At 35.0% G+C, this 19,279-nt stretch overlaps 2 protein-coding genes across 3 annotated transcripts; both read right to left on the bottom strand.

Moving 5' to 3' along the window:
• Window positions 1–1,029: 1,029 nt before the first annotated feature.
• Window positions 1,030–6,756, bottom strand: LOC125197219 (7-hydroxymethyl chlorophyll a reductase, chloroplastic). The gene is made up of 19 exons (XM_048095934.1): window positions 6,625–6,756; window positions 6,446–6,545; window positions 6,246–6,330; window positions 5,982–6,093; window positions 4,901–4,985; window positions 4,756–4,797; window positions 4,588–4,666; window positions 3,993–4,044; window positions 3,830–3,892; window positions 3,207–3,304; window positions 2,821–2,856; window positions 2,681–2,742; window positions 2,521–2,548; window positions 1,960–2,039; window positions 1,799–1,868; window positions 1,663–1,720; window positions 1,529–1,593; window positions 1,356–1,450; window positions 1,030–1,279 (listed from the first exon to the last, which is right to left on the bottom strand). Exons 1-19 carry the CDS (start codon window positions 6,686–6,688, stop codon window positions 1,189–1,191), a joined length of 1,365 nt encoding a protein of 454 aa, XP_047951891.1. The 5' UTR covers window positions 6,689–6,756; the 3' UTR covers window positions 1,030–1,188.
• Window positions 6,757–8,010: 1,254 nt separating this feature from the next.
• LOC125194109 (protein BLISTER) lies at window positions 8,011–18,941 on the bottom strand. Of its 2 annotated transcripts, none has more exons than XR_007171712.1 (14): window positions 18,549–18,940; window positions 17,517–18,186; window positions 16,917–17,398; window positions 15,371–15,490; window positions 14,071–14,136; window positions 13,653–13,763; window positions 12,940–13,016; window positions 11,824–11,891; window positions 10,891–10,998; window positions 10,464–10,642; window positions 10,263–10,331; window positions 8,982–9,137; window positions 8,284–8,510; window positions 8,011–8,205 (listed from the first exon to the last, which is right to left on the bottom strand). XR_007171712.1 is itself a non-coding variant. In XM_048092151.1 (14 exons), exons 1-14 carry the CDS (start codon window positions 18,603–18,605, stop codon window positions 8,174–8,176), a joined length of 2,262 nt encoding a protein of 753 aa, XP_047948108.1. In that variant the 5' UTR covers window positions 18,606–18,941; the 3' UTR covers window positions 8,011–8,173. The 2 variants fall into 2 exon arrangements, 1 of the variants encoding a protein (XP_047948108.1); XM_048092151.1 differs by having other exon boundaries at window positions 8,444–8,510; window positions 18,549–18,941.
• Between the last annotated feature and the right edge of the window lie 338 nt (window positions 18,942–19,279).

Consider the following 19,279-nt stretch of genomic DNA (forward strand, 5'->3'; position numbering starts at 1 on the left):
TTAGGTATTTTGCTGATTTAGAACAAAGATTGTGGTTTTTATTCTTTCTTCTACAGTGGATGCCCAAATAGTATATATATTGACATGTCACATGAACTCCCATGCCTGCTAATTCAGGCACCAAATCCCCTCTCTCTCTCTCTCTTGATGGGGCCATACATCTAGCACTACTTTCATATCCTCACATTACTAGAATCTAACTAAACCAAAACACTCCAACATGATGAAAACAAAGATTCCAACTTGCATCAGCTGGTAGAACTGAATCACCAGCAAAGGCTCACAGAACTAAGTTTCACCTCAGAAGTTTCCTAAGTTAGATCGTGTGATCCGCAACAAGAAAGAGAAAACACGTGGGGATCAGGTCCGAACGTAGAAAATAGTTCAAGAGGAGCTCAAATCCAGGCGACGAGGGGTGCAAAAAAGAAAAAAAGGGAATCAAAAAATAGTTGGGGGTGCTGGTGCCCCCCTAACACCCCAAGTCAACAAGTGTGAGCTCAAGATGAAAGCCCATTCCTTGATGTTGAGAAAGCTTAATTTGATGCACTTTGCATGCATTGATATCAGTGTATTTTGTCCAAGGTTGGCTGTGTCTTGATGTCCTAGTTCACTTTGTCCTGCTATTACAACGTGCCATTCAAGCTCTTCTTTTTCTTACTGTTGGATGCATTCGGATTCCTTCTTTAAGGAGTACTTGCATGTGTCAAATATCTCATATGTTTTCATGCCTCAGTGGCTTAGTTGCACAAATTGACTAAACAAGAGAAATGTATTCAAGAACCAGTCTTTCTACATTTTTCATGACTTTTGTGTTCAATATTTAATGCAGAGATATTTATTAAAAAACACTACATTCTATAAGCTTGATATTGATGTTTACCCTACATAATTGATTTCATCAAGTGTTTATGAAGTAGAACTTGGTTGAGAATGATACAAGCTTGAGCACAATATTCGTCGTCCCATGTGTGTAATGTCCCACGTCAAGTGGGTAATGAAAATAACTCTATAGACTGTTGACAACTTGGGTTAGCTCTAATCATACAATCTTCATCATTTATAGCTCATCAAATTCTTTACTCAAAATAGTATGTTTCCAACACATATTCTGCAGTTTTCAAACCTATCAGTTGAGATGACATTGACATACAAGGAATTGCACTTTACATCCAAATATTGCTCTGAACATCACTTATTCGATAGCATCTGATCGATTTCTCCGTTCTGGTTGTACATGGACACTAGTTTCTTTGCATACGACGGCATGTGCTTCTCGGCTCTGCACCAAAAAATTGAAAGACTCATTAAGTACACGAGATATCTATGCTACTTCGTCATACTCTCTTTCTGCATACCTTTCTTTTCCCCATGCTCGATTGACATGAAGGTAGTTTCTGATGGTGTGGTAGTCCAGCGAATAGCGAGCAAATTCAAGACCTTTAGGGCCAACCTGCAGCGTAAAAGCAAGGTCAGAATGTGAAAACCTTTTACATATCTTGAAATTATTTAGTTATGGAACAATCTTTACCAGGTTCAAGATAAACGCTATTAGGTCACCGACAAGTTTTGGAGCAGGCTGAGATGGACCTTTGCCTACGAAGAAAATATGAGCTCTAGATAAATGGGGGAGATGTATAATTTGTAAAGAGTGCCACTGCATACCTAACTTAGCATTATCATCAGCTTTCACAGTTTCAGTTACGAATGGACGTCTGTTACCCTGAAATAAGCAATCGAACTAGTCAGAATCTTAAACAGACGGCAGAAATACACAAAGAATGATGAAGATGTCTATTACCGAACTAATTGTGGGGGTGATTTCCAGAAGATCTTTCACCAAATTTAGCATCTCCTTTCCACGTTCGTTTCTACCATTTGAGCAAATAAAAAATTGTATAAGCAACTAGAGCGAGCATGCATCACTAAAAAGAAGGTGAATGCACAAGTTTCACATATCACCTAACAGTGACGTATTGTGGATGTTGTGTCATGCTAACTCTGGCATATTTGGGTACGCCCATGTAACCTACTACCAAATCCTGGAATAGTTTAGAACAATGAGAGATGACACATTCTTAAATTCCAACAGAATTGTGTTTTTCTTCTAGCAATAGTAAGTGTGAACCATATATCGTTGAGTGTCATCCCAGTATATGCATTGTACTAACAAAAAAGCACTCTAAAGTCTAACGTTAACTTTACAACCTTTTCAAAATATTGTACTTAGAAATATGAAGTGTAAAACACACCAAAAAGGTTAATTACTGAAAATAGAAAGGTGGAAAACCAAGTATTATATGCAGCAAAGATTCCACATTCAACATAAAGCTGACAAAATCATAAAAGAAGGTATGTGTATATAGAAAAGAAGGTGTGTGTATATAGCAGTCTCTAACTGAGACTATAAGACTATCTGGTTCAAGAGAGAATCAGAAGCGTATAGAAATAAGATTTTATTTACTGTTGATATAGAAACCAAAAATACTATAATGAGCTCTTGATAAAGTAGGGTACACTTACCGCTAAACCATTTGTGTAGTCAAAACAACTGCAAAAACATATTATGCATCAGTATGTGTAGCTAATATACACACAGTTTAATGAAGAATATGCAAATTGTAGATAATTCCTTCAAGCACAATAATTGTCACTTAATTACATAGCTGAAAATGAATGATACCTGTAGCAAGAAGGAGCAATCACATCCGTTAACTCATTGGCTGGGAGAGAGAAATATGGGACCTGCTTAGTAAGAACATGTCGAATCAAGCACTACACTATTAAGCACTAAAGACATACAAGATGATGAAACCAGGTTACCTCTTCAATATGACCGTCTAAATGCTTCAAGTGAACCTATTGGATAAACAAAAATAAAATATAAAAGCATCAACCAAGTAGCTTAAGAATCATTACATGAATATCCTAGCAAAACTACTTGATGAGTTACTCATGGCAAGTTAGTGTATCACATTTTCTTAGTGCTATTACTGGTAAACAGGATGATTGATATGTATTTGACTAAAGTCAGATTAAAAATGCTTTCAATAATAAAACACAACTAGGGACTGTAACGATATTTACTGGCAATGTCTTTGATATCAACGACTTGTGGGAAAGTTCATACTGATCATAGGAAACATATAAAAACCAACAATAACGTAGTTTCAGAAAAGTTTCAAGGAAACATCTAGAAGGAGCCAAACCTTGTAATCTTGCATAAATTCATAATGAAGTACAGTTTCGGGTTCAGTGCTAGCAGCCTTCAGAAATTTGTCTAAGCCTTCTCGGGTTCCATTATCCACTACAAAAGAAAAATGAACTATATCACATAGCATGTTAACCTAAGAAACTTCAGCAACAAAACAAAGAAAATTATAACACCACCATGGTACAAGTTATAGATTTTCACAGTATAGTACTCCCTCCGTCCACAAACAATAGATCTATTGTTGTTCGGCACGGGTTTTAATGTAGAATTGGTAAAGTAAGAGAGAGGATGAGAAAAAGTAGGTAAAGTAAGAGAGATAGGGAGAAAAAGTGAGTAAAGTATGATAGAGGGAAGAAAAGGTGGGAAAAGTATGAGAGATAAACTTTCCATTTTTAGAAAGTGATCTATTTTTTGTGGACATCCCAAAATGGCAAAAGTGATCTATTTTTTTGTGGACGGAGAGAGTAGTATATTATTTACACCTTCTAGATTTCAGCAGGTTACAAGTTGTTTAGAAGAATACACAGCATTCCAAATTGAATTTAATACCAACTCCAGGACTTCAATTAGAAATAAGGTTTGAAGGTGCTAAAGAGTTAGACAAAATGACAGGCATACCGCAATTAGTTCCTAGAACATAAAGCTTTTCCAGATTCAGATGATGCTCCACTGATCTTAAGGCTGCACTTCAAGAAATTATGCTGCATTAAAAATAGTCTGAGTCACCATTAAGCTATTAAGGAAGGAAGTTCATATAATTATATGATTATGATGATGATACCTTGCACTTGGCAGCCAACACCACAGAAAAGTAGACGTTTTACACCAGCAGCCTGAGATGGTAACCGAAAAATTACTTATTTTTGCATAATTAATCCTAAACAAGCTCCACTTAACTAGTGGATTTAATACTGAAGAAGTTTGGAGTGAAATAATGACTTAAAATACAACAGTGTTGTATTTGAGGATACTGAACACTCAAATACATAGAAGATTTACAAGTCGGGCAACAAGTCAGATGAATAGGTACCATAGAGTGGTCCCTATTCCCTAAAATTAACAGCATATCCAGATAATACCTGATACAAACTACGCTTTAAAACCATTACAATTTGACCCAACAAGATAGTTTATACTTAATCCCGTCCCATATTCCTCCCGACTCTCGAACACCCTTTGATTCCTTCATTGATATTATAGTTCAGAAGATTACAAAGCAGTTACAAGCTTGCATGACTATGCCAACAATTTAACTATAGCAGCACCATGCCATGCAACGCAGTTTTTTAAGTCAATTACTCGAGTTTTAAGTCCGTTCACTTTTAATCAAACATAATACTACTAAATGATATTGGCAAAAGATAAGAAGGGTAAACCTCAACTAGTGCAAGAGTATCAAGATTAGGAGAGAGAGTTGGTTTAACTCCTTTGGCAGCAAGCACTTCCTCTGGAGTCCTGATTTCAAAAAGTTTGTTTGATTACATTCTAGAAAGATGGCTTACTTTAGAAACCTATCTAAAGATCCTAAATGTCATGAAACAAACCTTGCCAATACAGGTCTAGGAGTAAATCTATCTTCTGGATCACTGTAATCATACAAAGAAGGGATGCAAAGAAAAACCATACATCATTAAATAACGATAAATATCTATTCGGTGCAATGGAAAGGATGATTAGACAGTCCAGTACCTCTGCACACATACAACAGCTTCGACCATGCCAGTTCTGAGCATTTCCATAGCAATTGTGGTCACTATGCCCGTCCACTGGGCCCCTATTGAAGTAGTGTTATGTAGGATATGGACCAAAAGAATAATGTGTATGAAATAATCAGCTCAATCTATACACAAATAGAATTGGTTTCGACAAGTAGAAATAACACCTCACCGCCCATATACGAATATGCCAATGATCCGTTTTGGAAATACCTTGATTATGGTAACCACAAGAAAACAAATTGGAAACTTTAACACCAGTTTACAATATGAAATTTAACCACAAGTTATCATGTGCTAATTTGATTGCTAATACACTGACACATTGTACTGCTTGTATCATACTAGAAAGATATACTACATTTTTAGTAATATTTAAAACATTCAAATGATACCTAAAGATTATACAGATTACTTAAAAATAACGTTGAACACCTTATAAATAAAGCTAAAATAGAATATTCAAGGATAATAGTTATTCTTAAAAGTACTGTAGTTTTGAAAGTGGTATATATTTATCCATGCCGAGTGAAGAGCTAATCATATATCTTTGAACTAGCATAAGAAATTTTTTAAATCAAAGTAAACTTTTGTTGGATTTATTCTAGGACCAGAACTTATAGTTGGCATTTCCAGACACGGCCTTCGCTATTACTATTACACATAGAAAACCAAATTCTTGATTAGAGAAAAATAAATAATTTTCTAATTATGACGGTAAAGCTCAGCCTTGTTAATTCAGAAATAAAATGAAGATCTTGGTGCTATTCTCTACTTATATAGATACATAATCTTATTTTTCCAAATTTTCGCAATTTCTTAAGTTTTCTAAATTAATCTACCTATAAAGTTCTGGAAACTCCTAAAGTAGTCTTTCAAATCCAAAGCATCATAACTGAATCCACAATCACAACCAAATGTCTTACAAGAGGTATATTACCCTAGGAACCACATAAGGTAAGCAATGCTAAACATTATAATGAACTGTAGATTAAATAAAGAACTCGTTGAGTATTAGAAGTACAAAGTGACTTGAATCGACTAAGGAACCTTACCCTCTACAGGTTGTTTTTTGCGAGCATATAGTAGATCCTCATAAACACCCATATAAGTCTCATCCAGTGAATCAATTTTCCTGCCTCGGCCATGGACCTTTGGTTCGAGAACCTGAGACAATTCATAAGATCAACCAGTAGTACGTCAATAGAAAAATGTCTTTCTGCAAATGTTTCATCATACTAGACAATATTTGGATAACATAGTTCGAGAACCATAAATTGCCAGAAAAATATAACCAGAAGAGCAAAAACAGAAGTTACTTCGATTCTAGACATGCCATCTCCAAGAAAAGCACAAGCGTTCTTCACATGGGCAATGTAGTACGTATCGCATAGCCCGCAGCGGCTGCTCCATCAAAAACAAGCAACATTTCAGGACGAAAAGGCTCAATCAGCTTAAGTTGGTTGAACATAAGGCATAAGTGAACAACAAATGATTATCAACTTAACGAAAGAAGAACCTGCAATGATCCTTGGCGGGGTAGGTCCCACCAGGGGGAATTGGTCTAGATTTTTGCCTCCAATCGCCTCTCAGCTTGGGAGAGTTGGAGGTTGTACCTTCTGCATATTTGGAGGTACATGTTAACAGAGACGGAGAAGAAGAGGAGGAAAAGTGCGGAAGTGAGAGAGAGAGAGATACCTGTAGAAGAGTGTGAAACTATGGAGAGGGAGAAGGGATTATGGTGGAGGATTCCGGCAGCCATAGCTGTAGTGTAGGTTGTAGGCTTGTAGCAATGGCAACACTCAGAGACTGGTAAACTGAGCTGATGATTTTGCGCCACACAATTTAGATTTTCCATCACATAATTTTGCTACGACGTCGTTTTCTTGAGTTCTGGGATTATTCTAACATTTCGAAATATGAAATTAAGACGTATAAATAACCTTGAATTAAAAAAAAAAATTAGGCTCGTGAATTATCATAGGGACAAAAATAAATTCAGGCATTTGTTATCTTCTTAATGTGACATTGTGACCAATAATTTAAGTAAATTTTAATAAAATTAGTTATTACTCAGATAATTAATGTAATCTATCTATGGAATCATATAAACTAAAGAAAATTATAAACATAAAAATATTACATGCAGGGGAAAAAATTAATGTATGCTGGTGAATTATTAAAATTGTAAAAAATGTGAAATTTAGAAACTGAATATAGTAATAATTTTAAGTACATAATCTTATATCACGGTAAATTAAAAATTGTCCATAACTCATTCAAGATGAGCATATTCTTGGATGACACTTATATTCCTTTCATTCCACAAGAATATGCAAACTATCTTTTTTAATTCATTGCATAAGAATATATACTTTCTAGTTTTGAAAACTTTTTCTCTCTTTATTGAAGTATGACTCATTCTCTACTATTAATATTTCTCTTACATTTTTTCTATATCTCTATCTTATTTAACCAACTATGTGTAAAATTGGTGTCCAACTAAAAGTGCATATCTTATAGGGTGTCTGATCAAATACTAACTAGTATAATTTACAGTAATAACTAATAACTAATATCAATGTTGTATGTTAAAAATATCACACTAAGTCATAAATTTATCAATCTTCTTGTGTTGATAAACTTATGTCTTTGTATTGATATTTTATATTTACATGTTGTATTAATGTAATTATGTCTTTATGTTGATGATTTTAATACAGAAAATTAAAAGTTATTAGTTATTACCGTAAATTAGTTAGCATACTAGCGCAACCCCTTATAAGCCACCGGAAGTTACAAGTTAAAGAAAAAGAAGATACTTGAATATTTTAATAAGAAATGAGAAGACGAAACTAATGGGGAAATAATTACTTTATTCACCTTTAATAAAAATTAAAAGGAAAAATATATAGTCTTGAATGAAATTGCGTGGAGTATTAGAAAAGTTGTCAACGGAGTCGCAAAATCTCTGGAACTGTTCATCAACAAAATACTACTCCTAAAATACATGCGCAAAAAGACAATTAAATAGCTATATTTGTTCGAGAATTAGAATTGAGTACAATACTGTGACACCGAAAATGGACAAACGGGATAAGTTGTATCCTTTTCCACATTCATTTAAGTCAACTTGTCAGTATACAAGATGATTACACAAACAAAAATCTGGCAAAAAAAGAAAATAAAGAATACAGAGATATATATCACTCCAAGCAACTGCATTGCACCTTTCATTTCCAAATTCCTAATATTTTCCTTTCGCCCTTTTCTGATCAACTGTCAAAAAACATTTAATCAACTGGCCAAGCAAAAAATCAGACTAACTCCGTTCCAAAATTGGCAAAGAAACGGCACCAAGTCCTCTCATCTGAGGAAATGAATGGAAGTGTAGGACGACTCATTGTATACAAACTGCAGCCTCCATCTAGCCACCAAAAATGGGAGCGGAGAACGAAGATCCACACAAAAGCTTGTGCTAAGGAAGTGTATGATAAAAAAAATCAATGATGCTTGCCTGGTCGCCGTCTTGATGGCCCACCAGGGAAGAGCTTCATGATCCAGCCCAAAACCCTTTCAACTACCTGGACATACATGAATAAATGCAAAAGGATTATAAATGTTTGTAGACTTGATTAATATAATGATGAATGTAGATGATTTGGTTATTCTGAGAAAATTTAGTCATTTCCTATGCACATATGGTAGAACACAACAAAGTTTAGCCCAGGGACTAATATTCAACGGTGGTGTATTTTCAGAAAAAACACAAATAAAATATCGTTGGATCATAAGGCAAAAAAATTAGATGATCACTGTCAAAATGGTTCAAGTCATTAATAACCAACAACCACCAGAAGCATAACCTATCAGCGAAGGACCACGAAATGGGGTAAAAAAGCATTTAGAGTTCACTTCTCAGGTCCTTTCTAATACTAACTCCATAACTAATTCTAACAGTATGCCTCGTATCAGCAATTTTTATGGTCTGATTATCAGAATAACAAATAAAAGAAAATAAATAAAAATTCACACAACTGTTGAAGATATATTACCTCATCTCCTTCATCAGCATACGTTATGCTTACAGGCACAGTCTGTATATTCTGATGTCTCGGTTGGTTATTATCATTTGCCATACTTTGAGCCATTAAGAGCTCTAATCTTTGTGTCTGAGCTTCAAGCTTTCGGGTCAACTCCTTGTTCAATTCCTACAGAGAAAAATCATAAGGATGAATTGAAGTGGATATGAAATGAAACTAGAGACCATAAACCTATACGTCCATACCAGAAAAATAGGGTACAAAGTTACCAATTCAAACTAAGAAGCTTATCGATTCCATTCCACACCAACATCTTAAAATGCAAAATCTAATTGTGGATTTCTCAATTCATGCCAATCAAGCAAAAGAATTTCCCCCACATTTCCTGAACCATAAACATATACTACTAAGAATTTTAACCTAAACCTAAAGTGTGATAGAAAGTGAGGATGGATTGATCAGAAGAAAGTTATGTTTTCTTTTTCTTTCTTTTCCTTCTCAGAACCTTTCTCAATATGCTCTTGGGAGATTACTATCGAAAACATAAATGGTGATCCTCATAGCAGATTATATCCAAGTTTCTTTTTTTCCTTTTGTTCAAACCCTCTCAAGGTTTGACAAGCTTTACAATAAACCTATCTATAAGGGGGCATTTACTTTGAATAATATGATAGATTGATAAAACATAGGATTGAGCATTTACAGGATAATATGGTCAAACAAGCTCAAAATTAATCCACTCGTCAAAGTAAACAATGGATTAGCTTGGATTATATTTATCAATCCACCCTATCACTCAAAGTAAACGCCGCCTAATAATACACCCTCCGTCATCAGGTAGCCGAGTCGTATTCCTTTTTGGGTTGTCCCACTGTAGCTGAGTCATTTCCTTTTTTGGAAAAAATTTCTTGCTCTCTTACTTTATTCTCTCTTATATTTTATTCTTCTCTCTTCATCCCCCTACCTTTTTCCTTTCTACTTTATTCTCCCTTCACTTAACTCACTTAAAACAATTTTTCTTAAATCCCGTGCCAAAGAGAAACGCCTCTACTACAGAGGGACGGAGGGAGTATTATTTTTAAAAACCCGACATTCTTTGCATCATGTGCAGCTAAGCCATGAAACATAATTTCCTCATGGTTCACAAAGCTCAGTTAGGCATACCCATGACACCATATATGAATCATTTAGGTCCAAAATAAAGAAGTTTCCAGCACGATTTTGTCTAAATTAGTGTGGTAGGTAGTAGGCTAAAAGACAACCATAAAAGGCAACATTAACTAAGTAAATTACCAGAAGTTTAGAGCTTTGAGATGATTCTGCTGACAAGGCTTGCATTAACTGATCCTTCTCAATTGACAACTGCAATCAAAGATCTACACTAGTCATTTTGTTTCTCCAAAGATAAATACAGGTATTCTTTGATATAAAGCAGATGGTAGAAAGACTCGATGAAGCACACTAGCGTCTTGCAATCGAAGTAAGAGAACTGACCTCCACAATTAATGTATTGATATTTTGAATCATTCTTATTTGATCAGAGGGAAATGCCACAGGTAGACTTTCAAGATTGAGGTATACGTTTTCAGGGGAAAACTGAGAACGAGGGCCCTCATCCCCAATCCCGACAGTACCAGAAACCGAGACTGCAGACTCCGTGGTTGTATTGGTATCTGTATAATCAGTTATTCAAAAGATAGACAAAAGTTAGAACATGAATCTATAGAGAAATAAAGCTATCAAACTTGGGGTACACCCAACGAAATTATCTTTCCATATAAACAGGTTTCTTCTATCTCATGATAAGTGAGGTATTATATTCATCATTAGCCTTCCATATGAAAAAAAAAAAGAGAGATCAAATTTCATCACGTGATACAGGCTGCTGAGAAATCTCTGAGTACATGAGGGAAATCCCTACCAAGATCCTCCGTGGAAGTTGATACATCTGTTTTAGGGGTTGAAGTCTTGCGCGAGTCGCTTGATGTTGATGAAGCTTTCCATAATTTGGATTGTAGCAGCTTTTTCTCTACAGAAGGAAAAATAGACCATTGAGAAACTAATAGGGATTGTAGAAGCTTATTTACGAAAACTGAAGTAAAACTTTTATCTAGTGGGGAAAAATCCACTCAGGGTAGCAGAAAATGAAATCATAATTCTATAGTAATCAACCAAGACGACTGAGGCTGGGTACTCTTGAATTAGATGATAGTGAACATATGCTGCTCCAATGCATTTCCATTGGAACCAATTTGGTTCGACCAAAATCCAAATGGACAAGTTGGGACATGATCGGATAGGAAAGGCAATTTTAATATCTCCATTGTTTGAAATCTTCAGTATATTTCCATCTAGGTAGCAGAGTAATATTAACGCAAGACACAAAATATCTTGAAATTTCCAGTTCTTCTGCACAATTACTATTCCAGATTGTAAATAATTGTATTTTCAACTCCTAGTCCTAGTGTCCTAATATAGGAGGAAAAAACCACAAGCATGGAAATTTAAACCAGAAAGCTATTGAACTAAATGATTAATTTGCTGCAGGCACAGGGGCTGGAAGAAAAACACAACATGTTCATCCACTCACAAGTTCAAGGTTAGTTTATTGGATTTTCAAGGGCTTTTCCCCAAACTACTTTCAGAATGGGACTGAACAAAGCTTTTTCACCAGTTAACTAGTTGGTCTCTGTAAGGAGAAAGATCACTCACAAGCAATTTCATTTGATCACGGACTAGATTATTCATTCCACATGAAAGCCACCACTTTTTTTATCAACTTAATTTACAAAAAATTTCTCTTTTCAGTTCTCTAGATAAAGCAAACCCCACAGAGAACATTAAAAAAATCTACCTTCTTGTAAGGCATCTATAGTAGATTGAAGATCTTGACGGTCTTTCTCAAGGCTTGACATTCTCTTCCTGTGGAATTCATGTGTAAAAGAAATTAATAATTTGATAAAAATAGAAAATACAAACTAAACCATATTCTCCAATATTATTCCGGTATTCCCACATTCTATAAAGCGGGGCTTAGCTAGCACAAGATATTAGACATGTTCGACCATTACGAAAATTCAGGTTGAAACCGTCAACCAAACTTTTGACCAACCGTAACCGCGTTTCTTGGTTGAATCCGTAACCAATGCTATGGTTTAACAGGTAAGGTTACTTCTTAGGGTCATTCAGAAACCATGACTGCTGGTTAACCGCATTTATCTGTCATATCCAACGCAATTTGACTTGTAGTCATTATGCTTGAAATTAATGGTTAAGATTTATTGAGTGAAACTACCATGGGGGAGGAGGCAAAGCAAACAGTCTGTATTCATCATATTAAAAAAATTGTTTTGAACAGAGGTCAGATCTCTTGAACATTTGAAAGTTGAAACAGAGATAATGACAATCTTACAGCTGGCAATTCTGATCCTACTTCTAATCTCTCATTCCCTCTCTCAATTCTCATGTCTCAACTCTCATTAATTAACAATAATTATCTATAAACTTCCGAGTCCTCTATTCTTGATATATACTTAATAATTAAATCCAAGCGCTTTCTTTCTTTTCTCTGTTTTCTTTTTCTTTCCATTTAACTCGTTATCTGAATGTTGTAAGGAAATTTTATTATTTTTACTAGTTAGTTGAAACCTTTTATTTTAACAGAATTGTAGTCAAACGTTGTATATTGCACTTCCATTAGATAATCAATAAAATATATCAATTGTTTACATTATCGTTTGATATTTAATACTTTGTTCAATTTTTTTCCACTTTCATTTTTCACGTTCACAATCAAGCTTACTTGACTTACATGTATTTTCTATTTAGCTCAGAATCACTAAATACATGTGTGAGTTCTTTAAAAAGAAAAAAAAACACAGTAGCGTTTAGTGACAAAGAAAGGATACCCGAAAATTATTTTAGGAAAACCAATCAATCGAAAAATTATAATAAAGGGAGAACTTCAAACCTGTAAGAATAAATCTCTGCTTGGGAGTTCTCCAACTCCCTCTCTAGTTTCAACTCATTGGACCTCAAGCGCAATGCCTACATAGACACAAAGACGCAAAACAAAAAATAAAGTGATAGAGATCAAGATTGGGAATTAAATTTGAACTACAACAAATTTGAAAAGGGAGACAGAGGAATGCAAAGTAATACCAGAAGAAGACATCATTGATGCTACAGAATCAAAAGAGGCATATCAACAATGTGCCCAGTGTGTTAATCAAATGTCCAGGCATATGAAGAGAGAGAGAGAGAGAGAGAGAAGAGAGAGAGAGATAACATTTAAGAGACTTTGACACAATTAATACATATTTTTTATAATTATGCAAATCTTTATTTCTATGACAGATCAGGTTAGTATTATGACAATTCCTTTTTGTCACTTGGCAAAATAGTTACCTTAACATCATTTATAAATATCAACAGCATTATGCAAAAATAATATATTTAATGCGTGAATACAAATCCCAACTCTTTGGATGGATCCCTAAAAATGTGGTTTAGCCCAGGCCATTTTTTTTATCATGGTCCTTATCATGTGACACGCATATAAAACACAAGATGAAGTGATTGAATATTTGAACGAGAGGATACACCCAATAAACTCATCGTATTTACATTTTTTTTCTCACGGTCAAGACCACATTAATGATATATATCTGAGAAATGATTTACCTTTTCTTCCAGTGCAATTACTTCAGAAGCCAATAGTTTTGCGCGTTCATCAGCAGCATTACATTCCAGCAGGACATTAGAATATTCCATTTTTACAGCCTCAAGTTCCACCTAAAGATTTTCAACATGTGTTGGTGAGGTGTGATTCACAGAAGAGCGGGAAAGACTATGAAATTTAACTACAGACTACTTACTACAGCCTGCTGGAGAAAAACCTAAGATACTAAGTCCAAAAGATATTAATGGTTAGGAATTAAGTTACTTTGAAGAAAGGTTAAGACGCAATGAAAGGACTAGTTTTAGTATGCAGGTGTTCAGACAAACATACAACAGTAAAAGGACACTAAGGGAACAAAATTATTACTTAATAGACAGAACACAACAGTAATATTGACAGTCTCAATTTTTAAACACTAACCAGTTGGGCTTTGATTTCTTCCTGCAACCTTTCAAGGTCAAACTTAAGCTGGTTGACAATTGTTCCCTGAAGATAAAGGAACAGAGAACAAAGAGTCATCATTCAATAAAAAGAAAGAAAGAAAGAAATTAATGCAGCATTTAAAAATGACAAAATTAGATAAGTGTAAGAAGGCAAATAGCATAAAGCATTAGCTCCTGGTTTCAGTAATGTGCTTCATAGACCTCAAAATTACTGCAATGATTCACTCAACTAAAGATAACTTCGTGAGATTCTTAATGACCAATCCCACCTCCCCCACAGCCCACAGACAAAGAACGATCAAGAGAAGGCAATGCAAAAAAAAGGTAAAACTCTGAGGGAGTGAACTTAAGGTCATTTATTATCTATGATCCAATCACATTCATATGCAGAGTAAAATTCGGTGTGTTACCAATACAAGGAAAGTAAGCAAAAAGCGGCGGTACATATGTTAATTGTTGTTCATCAGAAAAAATAAGCTCAGGCTCAGCCTTCATACACGATTTGACAAGATCCTCCATATGCTTGTGTGAAATAAACATGTTATAGTGCTTAATATCATAATAAATTATATTGGAACAAGATCCTCCACAAGAGTGAACAAGTTTTTAGTTTAGAATAGTGTGAATTTATCTGCATGCACGCACATACAGAGAGGTGCATTACCTCTCATCTAGTTACTCCTATCAATGACCAAGCCCCCCCAGTCAAAGTTAGAACAAACAATCACTACTACTAGTTTAGGAATTGGAATGAGTTTCAAACCAGTTCATTTGAGTCGACATATGACACTATTAGGATATTGCAATAGAAGTTAGCCAAAACAAACAAAATCATGTTTTAAGAGCAATAGCTTCAAATGGGTATAAAAAGAAGCTTATATATAATACAGGAATTATCATATTCAACACGTGGAGAACCAGGCATGAATGCAGATTAACAAAGCAAGTAAAACTGCAACCAAAGCCGAGAATGGCAAGTTCAGACCTGTTTATTAGAGCTATCTGTTACAGCTGAGTTTTCAGAGGCCAAAACTCTGATATTCCCCTCTGAAGCTATATTATGATATTTGGGGTTAGCCACACACGCACAAAGGCACCCAATACAAATAAAATCACATGGTAAGAGCAATAGCTTTACTTTGAGAAACAGAGTAGTTGATATCCAAAAAATGCAATACAGGAATACTTATTTCCAGTCACATGGAGAACCAGCAATGAATGTAGACTAGCAATGGCAACTAAAACTGCAACAAATGCTGAGAAGGATAGGTCCAAACCTGTTGATTAAAGCTATCTGTTAAAGCTGAATTTTCAGAAGCCAAAGACTCTGCCAATGCCCGTGAAGCTTCAAGAGCACGTTGCAACGAGAATTTCTCTTGTGTCAAATCTTCGATATGCTGCAATGGGACAAGTTATTAATTATTCCTTAAGGACCAAAAGAATGCAACAGAAATCAATTCTCTCATTGTAAAAATGAAGAAAGGAAAAAGTAGATGCATAATGCAATTAAGTTGGCCTTATTATTCAAAAAACTGCACAAATTGAACCATCCCACCACCAACACCCTGCATGATTCCCTTTAGTCTTTATAGATTACTAAAGAATCTTTTATTTTATATTCGCAAAAAACTAACTTACTGTAAAAGGACTAAATATGACCAGAAGGCACTATTCTGCATTCTGATGCAGATTATATTGTAGTAGTAGACTCTTTGATCAAAATATCATTGAAATCGTGAGTATGAATGCAGCCTTCAGCATAAACAATGACAACATTTCTAGTGGTATGAGTTTCCAGAAAATAGATACCAGATCTTTTTCATGCTACAACTAAATATAGCATAAGTGTTGCAACTTGCAATAATGAGTGTTATCTTCTTGCAGGCATTGCCTCATTCTTTAGATATTAAAAACATACTGCACGATTCTAATGAAGCATAACAAGGCTTATTATGCTTCATTTGTAGGATCTCACATTAGGGCATGTCTAAGGACAATTTTGAATCATGCAGTATGGTTTTAATATCTAAAGAATGAGGCAGATGATATCATACTACATACTAGGTGAATGGTTATAAAGTGTTCTGAAGTGGTCCTGCTCTAAATCATAAGTTTTAAGCGTAAATTCAACATGTACTTTTTGTACTTGATCTCTGTAACTGTCTATAAATTATGGGGTTAGTGAATCATGTCAAATAAGTGTTTGGTACTGAATATGAATGCGGAGGTCAGAAATATGGGAATTTCTTTTCGGCATGGAGATTAAGAAAGAGATGTTTAATGTGTTAAGGGGGGAGATTGTAGGAGAGAGCTGAGAAAATAAAGTAATAAGTAAATAGAGAATAAAGTACGGAAGAGATAAATGCATTCATTTTACCCAAAAATGGATATGACTCTATTATGACGGAACGTCCCAAAGAGGAAATATGACTCTAGTCTACTAATGCAGAACGGAGTGAGTAATTTATTTCCTTATAGTTTGCTTGGGTTTCGAGATAGCGTTCTAGTTCATAACTTATTATCAATGATTGCAACACTTTTGCTATATTTAGTTATAGCATGAAAATAATCAACATCTATTTTTCTGGAAATAAATGTTGTCATTATTTATATTGAGGGCTGCATTCACACTCACGGTTTAGGTGAATATTGAAATTTAATAGATTTTCAGGACAAGAAAAAGTATCGCACGCAAATAAGATGTATCATAAATCTAGGTAATAGAACGCAATGCTCCTGTTATCGCCTCCCCAGCAAAAAGAAATTAAAGACAACTCAGTCAACCAAAAATATTGTGAAAGAGACAACAAGCAGTATACGAACCTGTTCTAAAGCAGCAAAGTCTTCATTCTGCTTCTGGGAAAAGAAGTCATGTTTCTGTTCTGTGATATTAAATAAGCCAACGCCATCCCCAGATGAAAATGGAGTGTTAGTGAATCTATTTGGAACTGATGATGCCAAACCATCCACTGGGTAAACTTTGGAACTCGATATATCATCTTTTTCTGTGCCAAAGAGAGGAGGAGATGATGAAGGGCCTGTTGAGATCTGAATGGAATCGAGAAAAGATGGACGGGTTCTTCTCCCAGATGCGGGTGGAGATGGGGGTCCACGATTTGATGAGCTCAGTGTCTCGGAGTTGTAATCAGATTTATTATCAGAGGTCCACAAAGAAGAATTGTTTGTACTCTCTGAATGATTAAAAGCACTGCCAAATTTCTTCCCTTCCATACCAGAAAACACAGAGAACTTCTCTTTAAGTCCGATTGCCGGGTCGCTTATATTTGAGGAAGAATGCTGAGGCTCTACCATCCCAGAGGAAGACCAAAGAATGACATACAGAACAAACAACATATCTTATCAGATAATTTCAGAAGATATCAGAACAAAAACAATGAGTGTGTTACAGTGAAATGGTTTTACCTATGAAAGATGGCATGGTAAGTTTGAAATCCTCATCTCTGCTATTACCAAGAGAGCTGACGAAATTTTTCAGCTTAAAATTGGCGGTATAAATAGATGACGTACTTGAATTAACAAGCGGGGCATCCTTCTCTGGACGATGAATGTCATTTGATGGGTACTTATCTAATCCATCAGAAGTAAGGTAACTGGAAGCATGGTTTTCCTCAGCAGACGATACCTTGTTAGCCAAAAGATTGTTTTTACCAAGCCCAGAAGCAATTTCAACTGATGTTCCATATTCATCCTTCCTGCTCTGAAATTTATCTTCAGGGCTTTGATATTGTTCCAAATGGACGGAGGAAGCATGATCTCTGTACCCTTCATTATTTGAGTAAGAATGCATGAAGTCAGATGCATTTACGTCATTGTTTCTGTCTAAAAGAAAGGACGTTGCATTCTTATCACTAAAAGAAACAAAATCATTTTGTCTAGGATTATCATATTCCTTGTCAGCAATCTTAGGAACATCATTTGACGTCTCCGGTCGACCTTCAGAAATCGTATCTGAAGTACCCACTCCATTAGATTCGGTGGCGCGTACATTTTCTGTTTCTGGAGGTTGTTTTTCATTTATAACATTAGTAGAGGAAGCTTTCTTTGCAGCTCTCTTTCGACGAAACTCCTCTAGCTGCAATTTAGTAGTTACACAACAGTAAGACTGCTAATTAATAAACTAACCACGCTAAGACAAATGTGATCAAGATGGGAAGATAATCAGCACACCAAACAATTATCAAACAGAGGATGCAACACAAAGTGCCAAAACTTGCCGCTGAACTTTTAAAGCTAATGCCAAACAAATAAAATGCCGATTAAGCATCAGATCAATCTACGAATTCTACTAAAGCGTGAATTGAAATCAATAATAGAACAAATGCAGATTCCTTCAATGAGTTTCCTTGAGGTAAAATCGTGAAAACAACATCTAAACAAACAAAACGATCCCAATCAACGCCGTTCGAGATGCCATACAGAGAAAACGAAGAATACCTTCTTCTTTCCAGCTTCCAAATGCTCTTGCTTCTTCAATACCTGCGCCGACGCCATCGAAAATTCTTAGCCACCAAATTCTCACCTTCTCATAAAATTCCGTCACAAAAAACCCTATGACTCTCCTCAATTAACCAGATCACAGCACTAATTTCCCTACGGATACACCCACGAATTCCGTTACACGCAACAATCAAACTGCGAACTAGACAAACCAATAAATCATACAATGCAAACAACAAAAAAACAATTAAGTTTTGAAACTAGGGAAACACAATCCTTCCTCTTCTATATGGAATTGGAATAGAGATTTCCGATCTGGTCGGAGAGAGAAAGGGAGAGATTTCCTGCGTAAAGGTTTTCTCTCTCTATTTTCATCTCCAGTTTAAATGGGGATGAGATCCAAAAACGCACCAACTGAAGAACGAAACGCAGCTTCAAGTTTTATTTTTTCTTTTTTTATTAAGTTTATTTTTACTAATATGGTAGATTTATTTACATTAAATTTTTATTTATATTTACAAAAACATGCACTATATGATTTGTTAAAATCATAAAATAAATATATTTAACGAAAATGCAATATGTGCATAAAATATTTGATACTTGACAATTAGAATAGGTAATTTTTTTAATTTTCGAATCTGACAAAAATACTGAGTGGAGTATTTTTAAATGTTTATATGAAAAACTATTCTATAATAAAATAAACATATTATATAAAAAAGAAC

This window comes from Salvia hispanica, chromosome 6 (assembly GCF_023119035.1).
Source record: "Salvia hispanica cultivar TCC Black 2014 chromosome 6, UniMelb_Shisp_WGS_1.0, whole genome shotgun sequence".
Taxonomy (NCBI): domain Eukaryota; kingdom Viridiplantae; phylum Streptophyta; class Magnoliopsida; order Lamiales; family Lamiaceae; genus Salvia; species Salvia hispanica.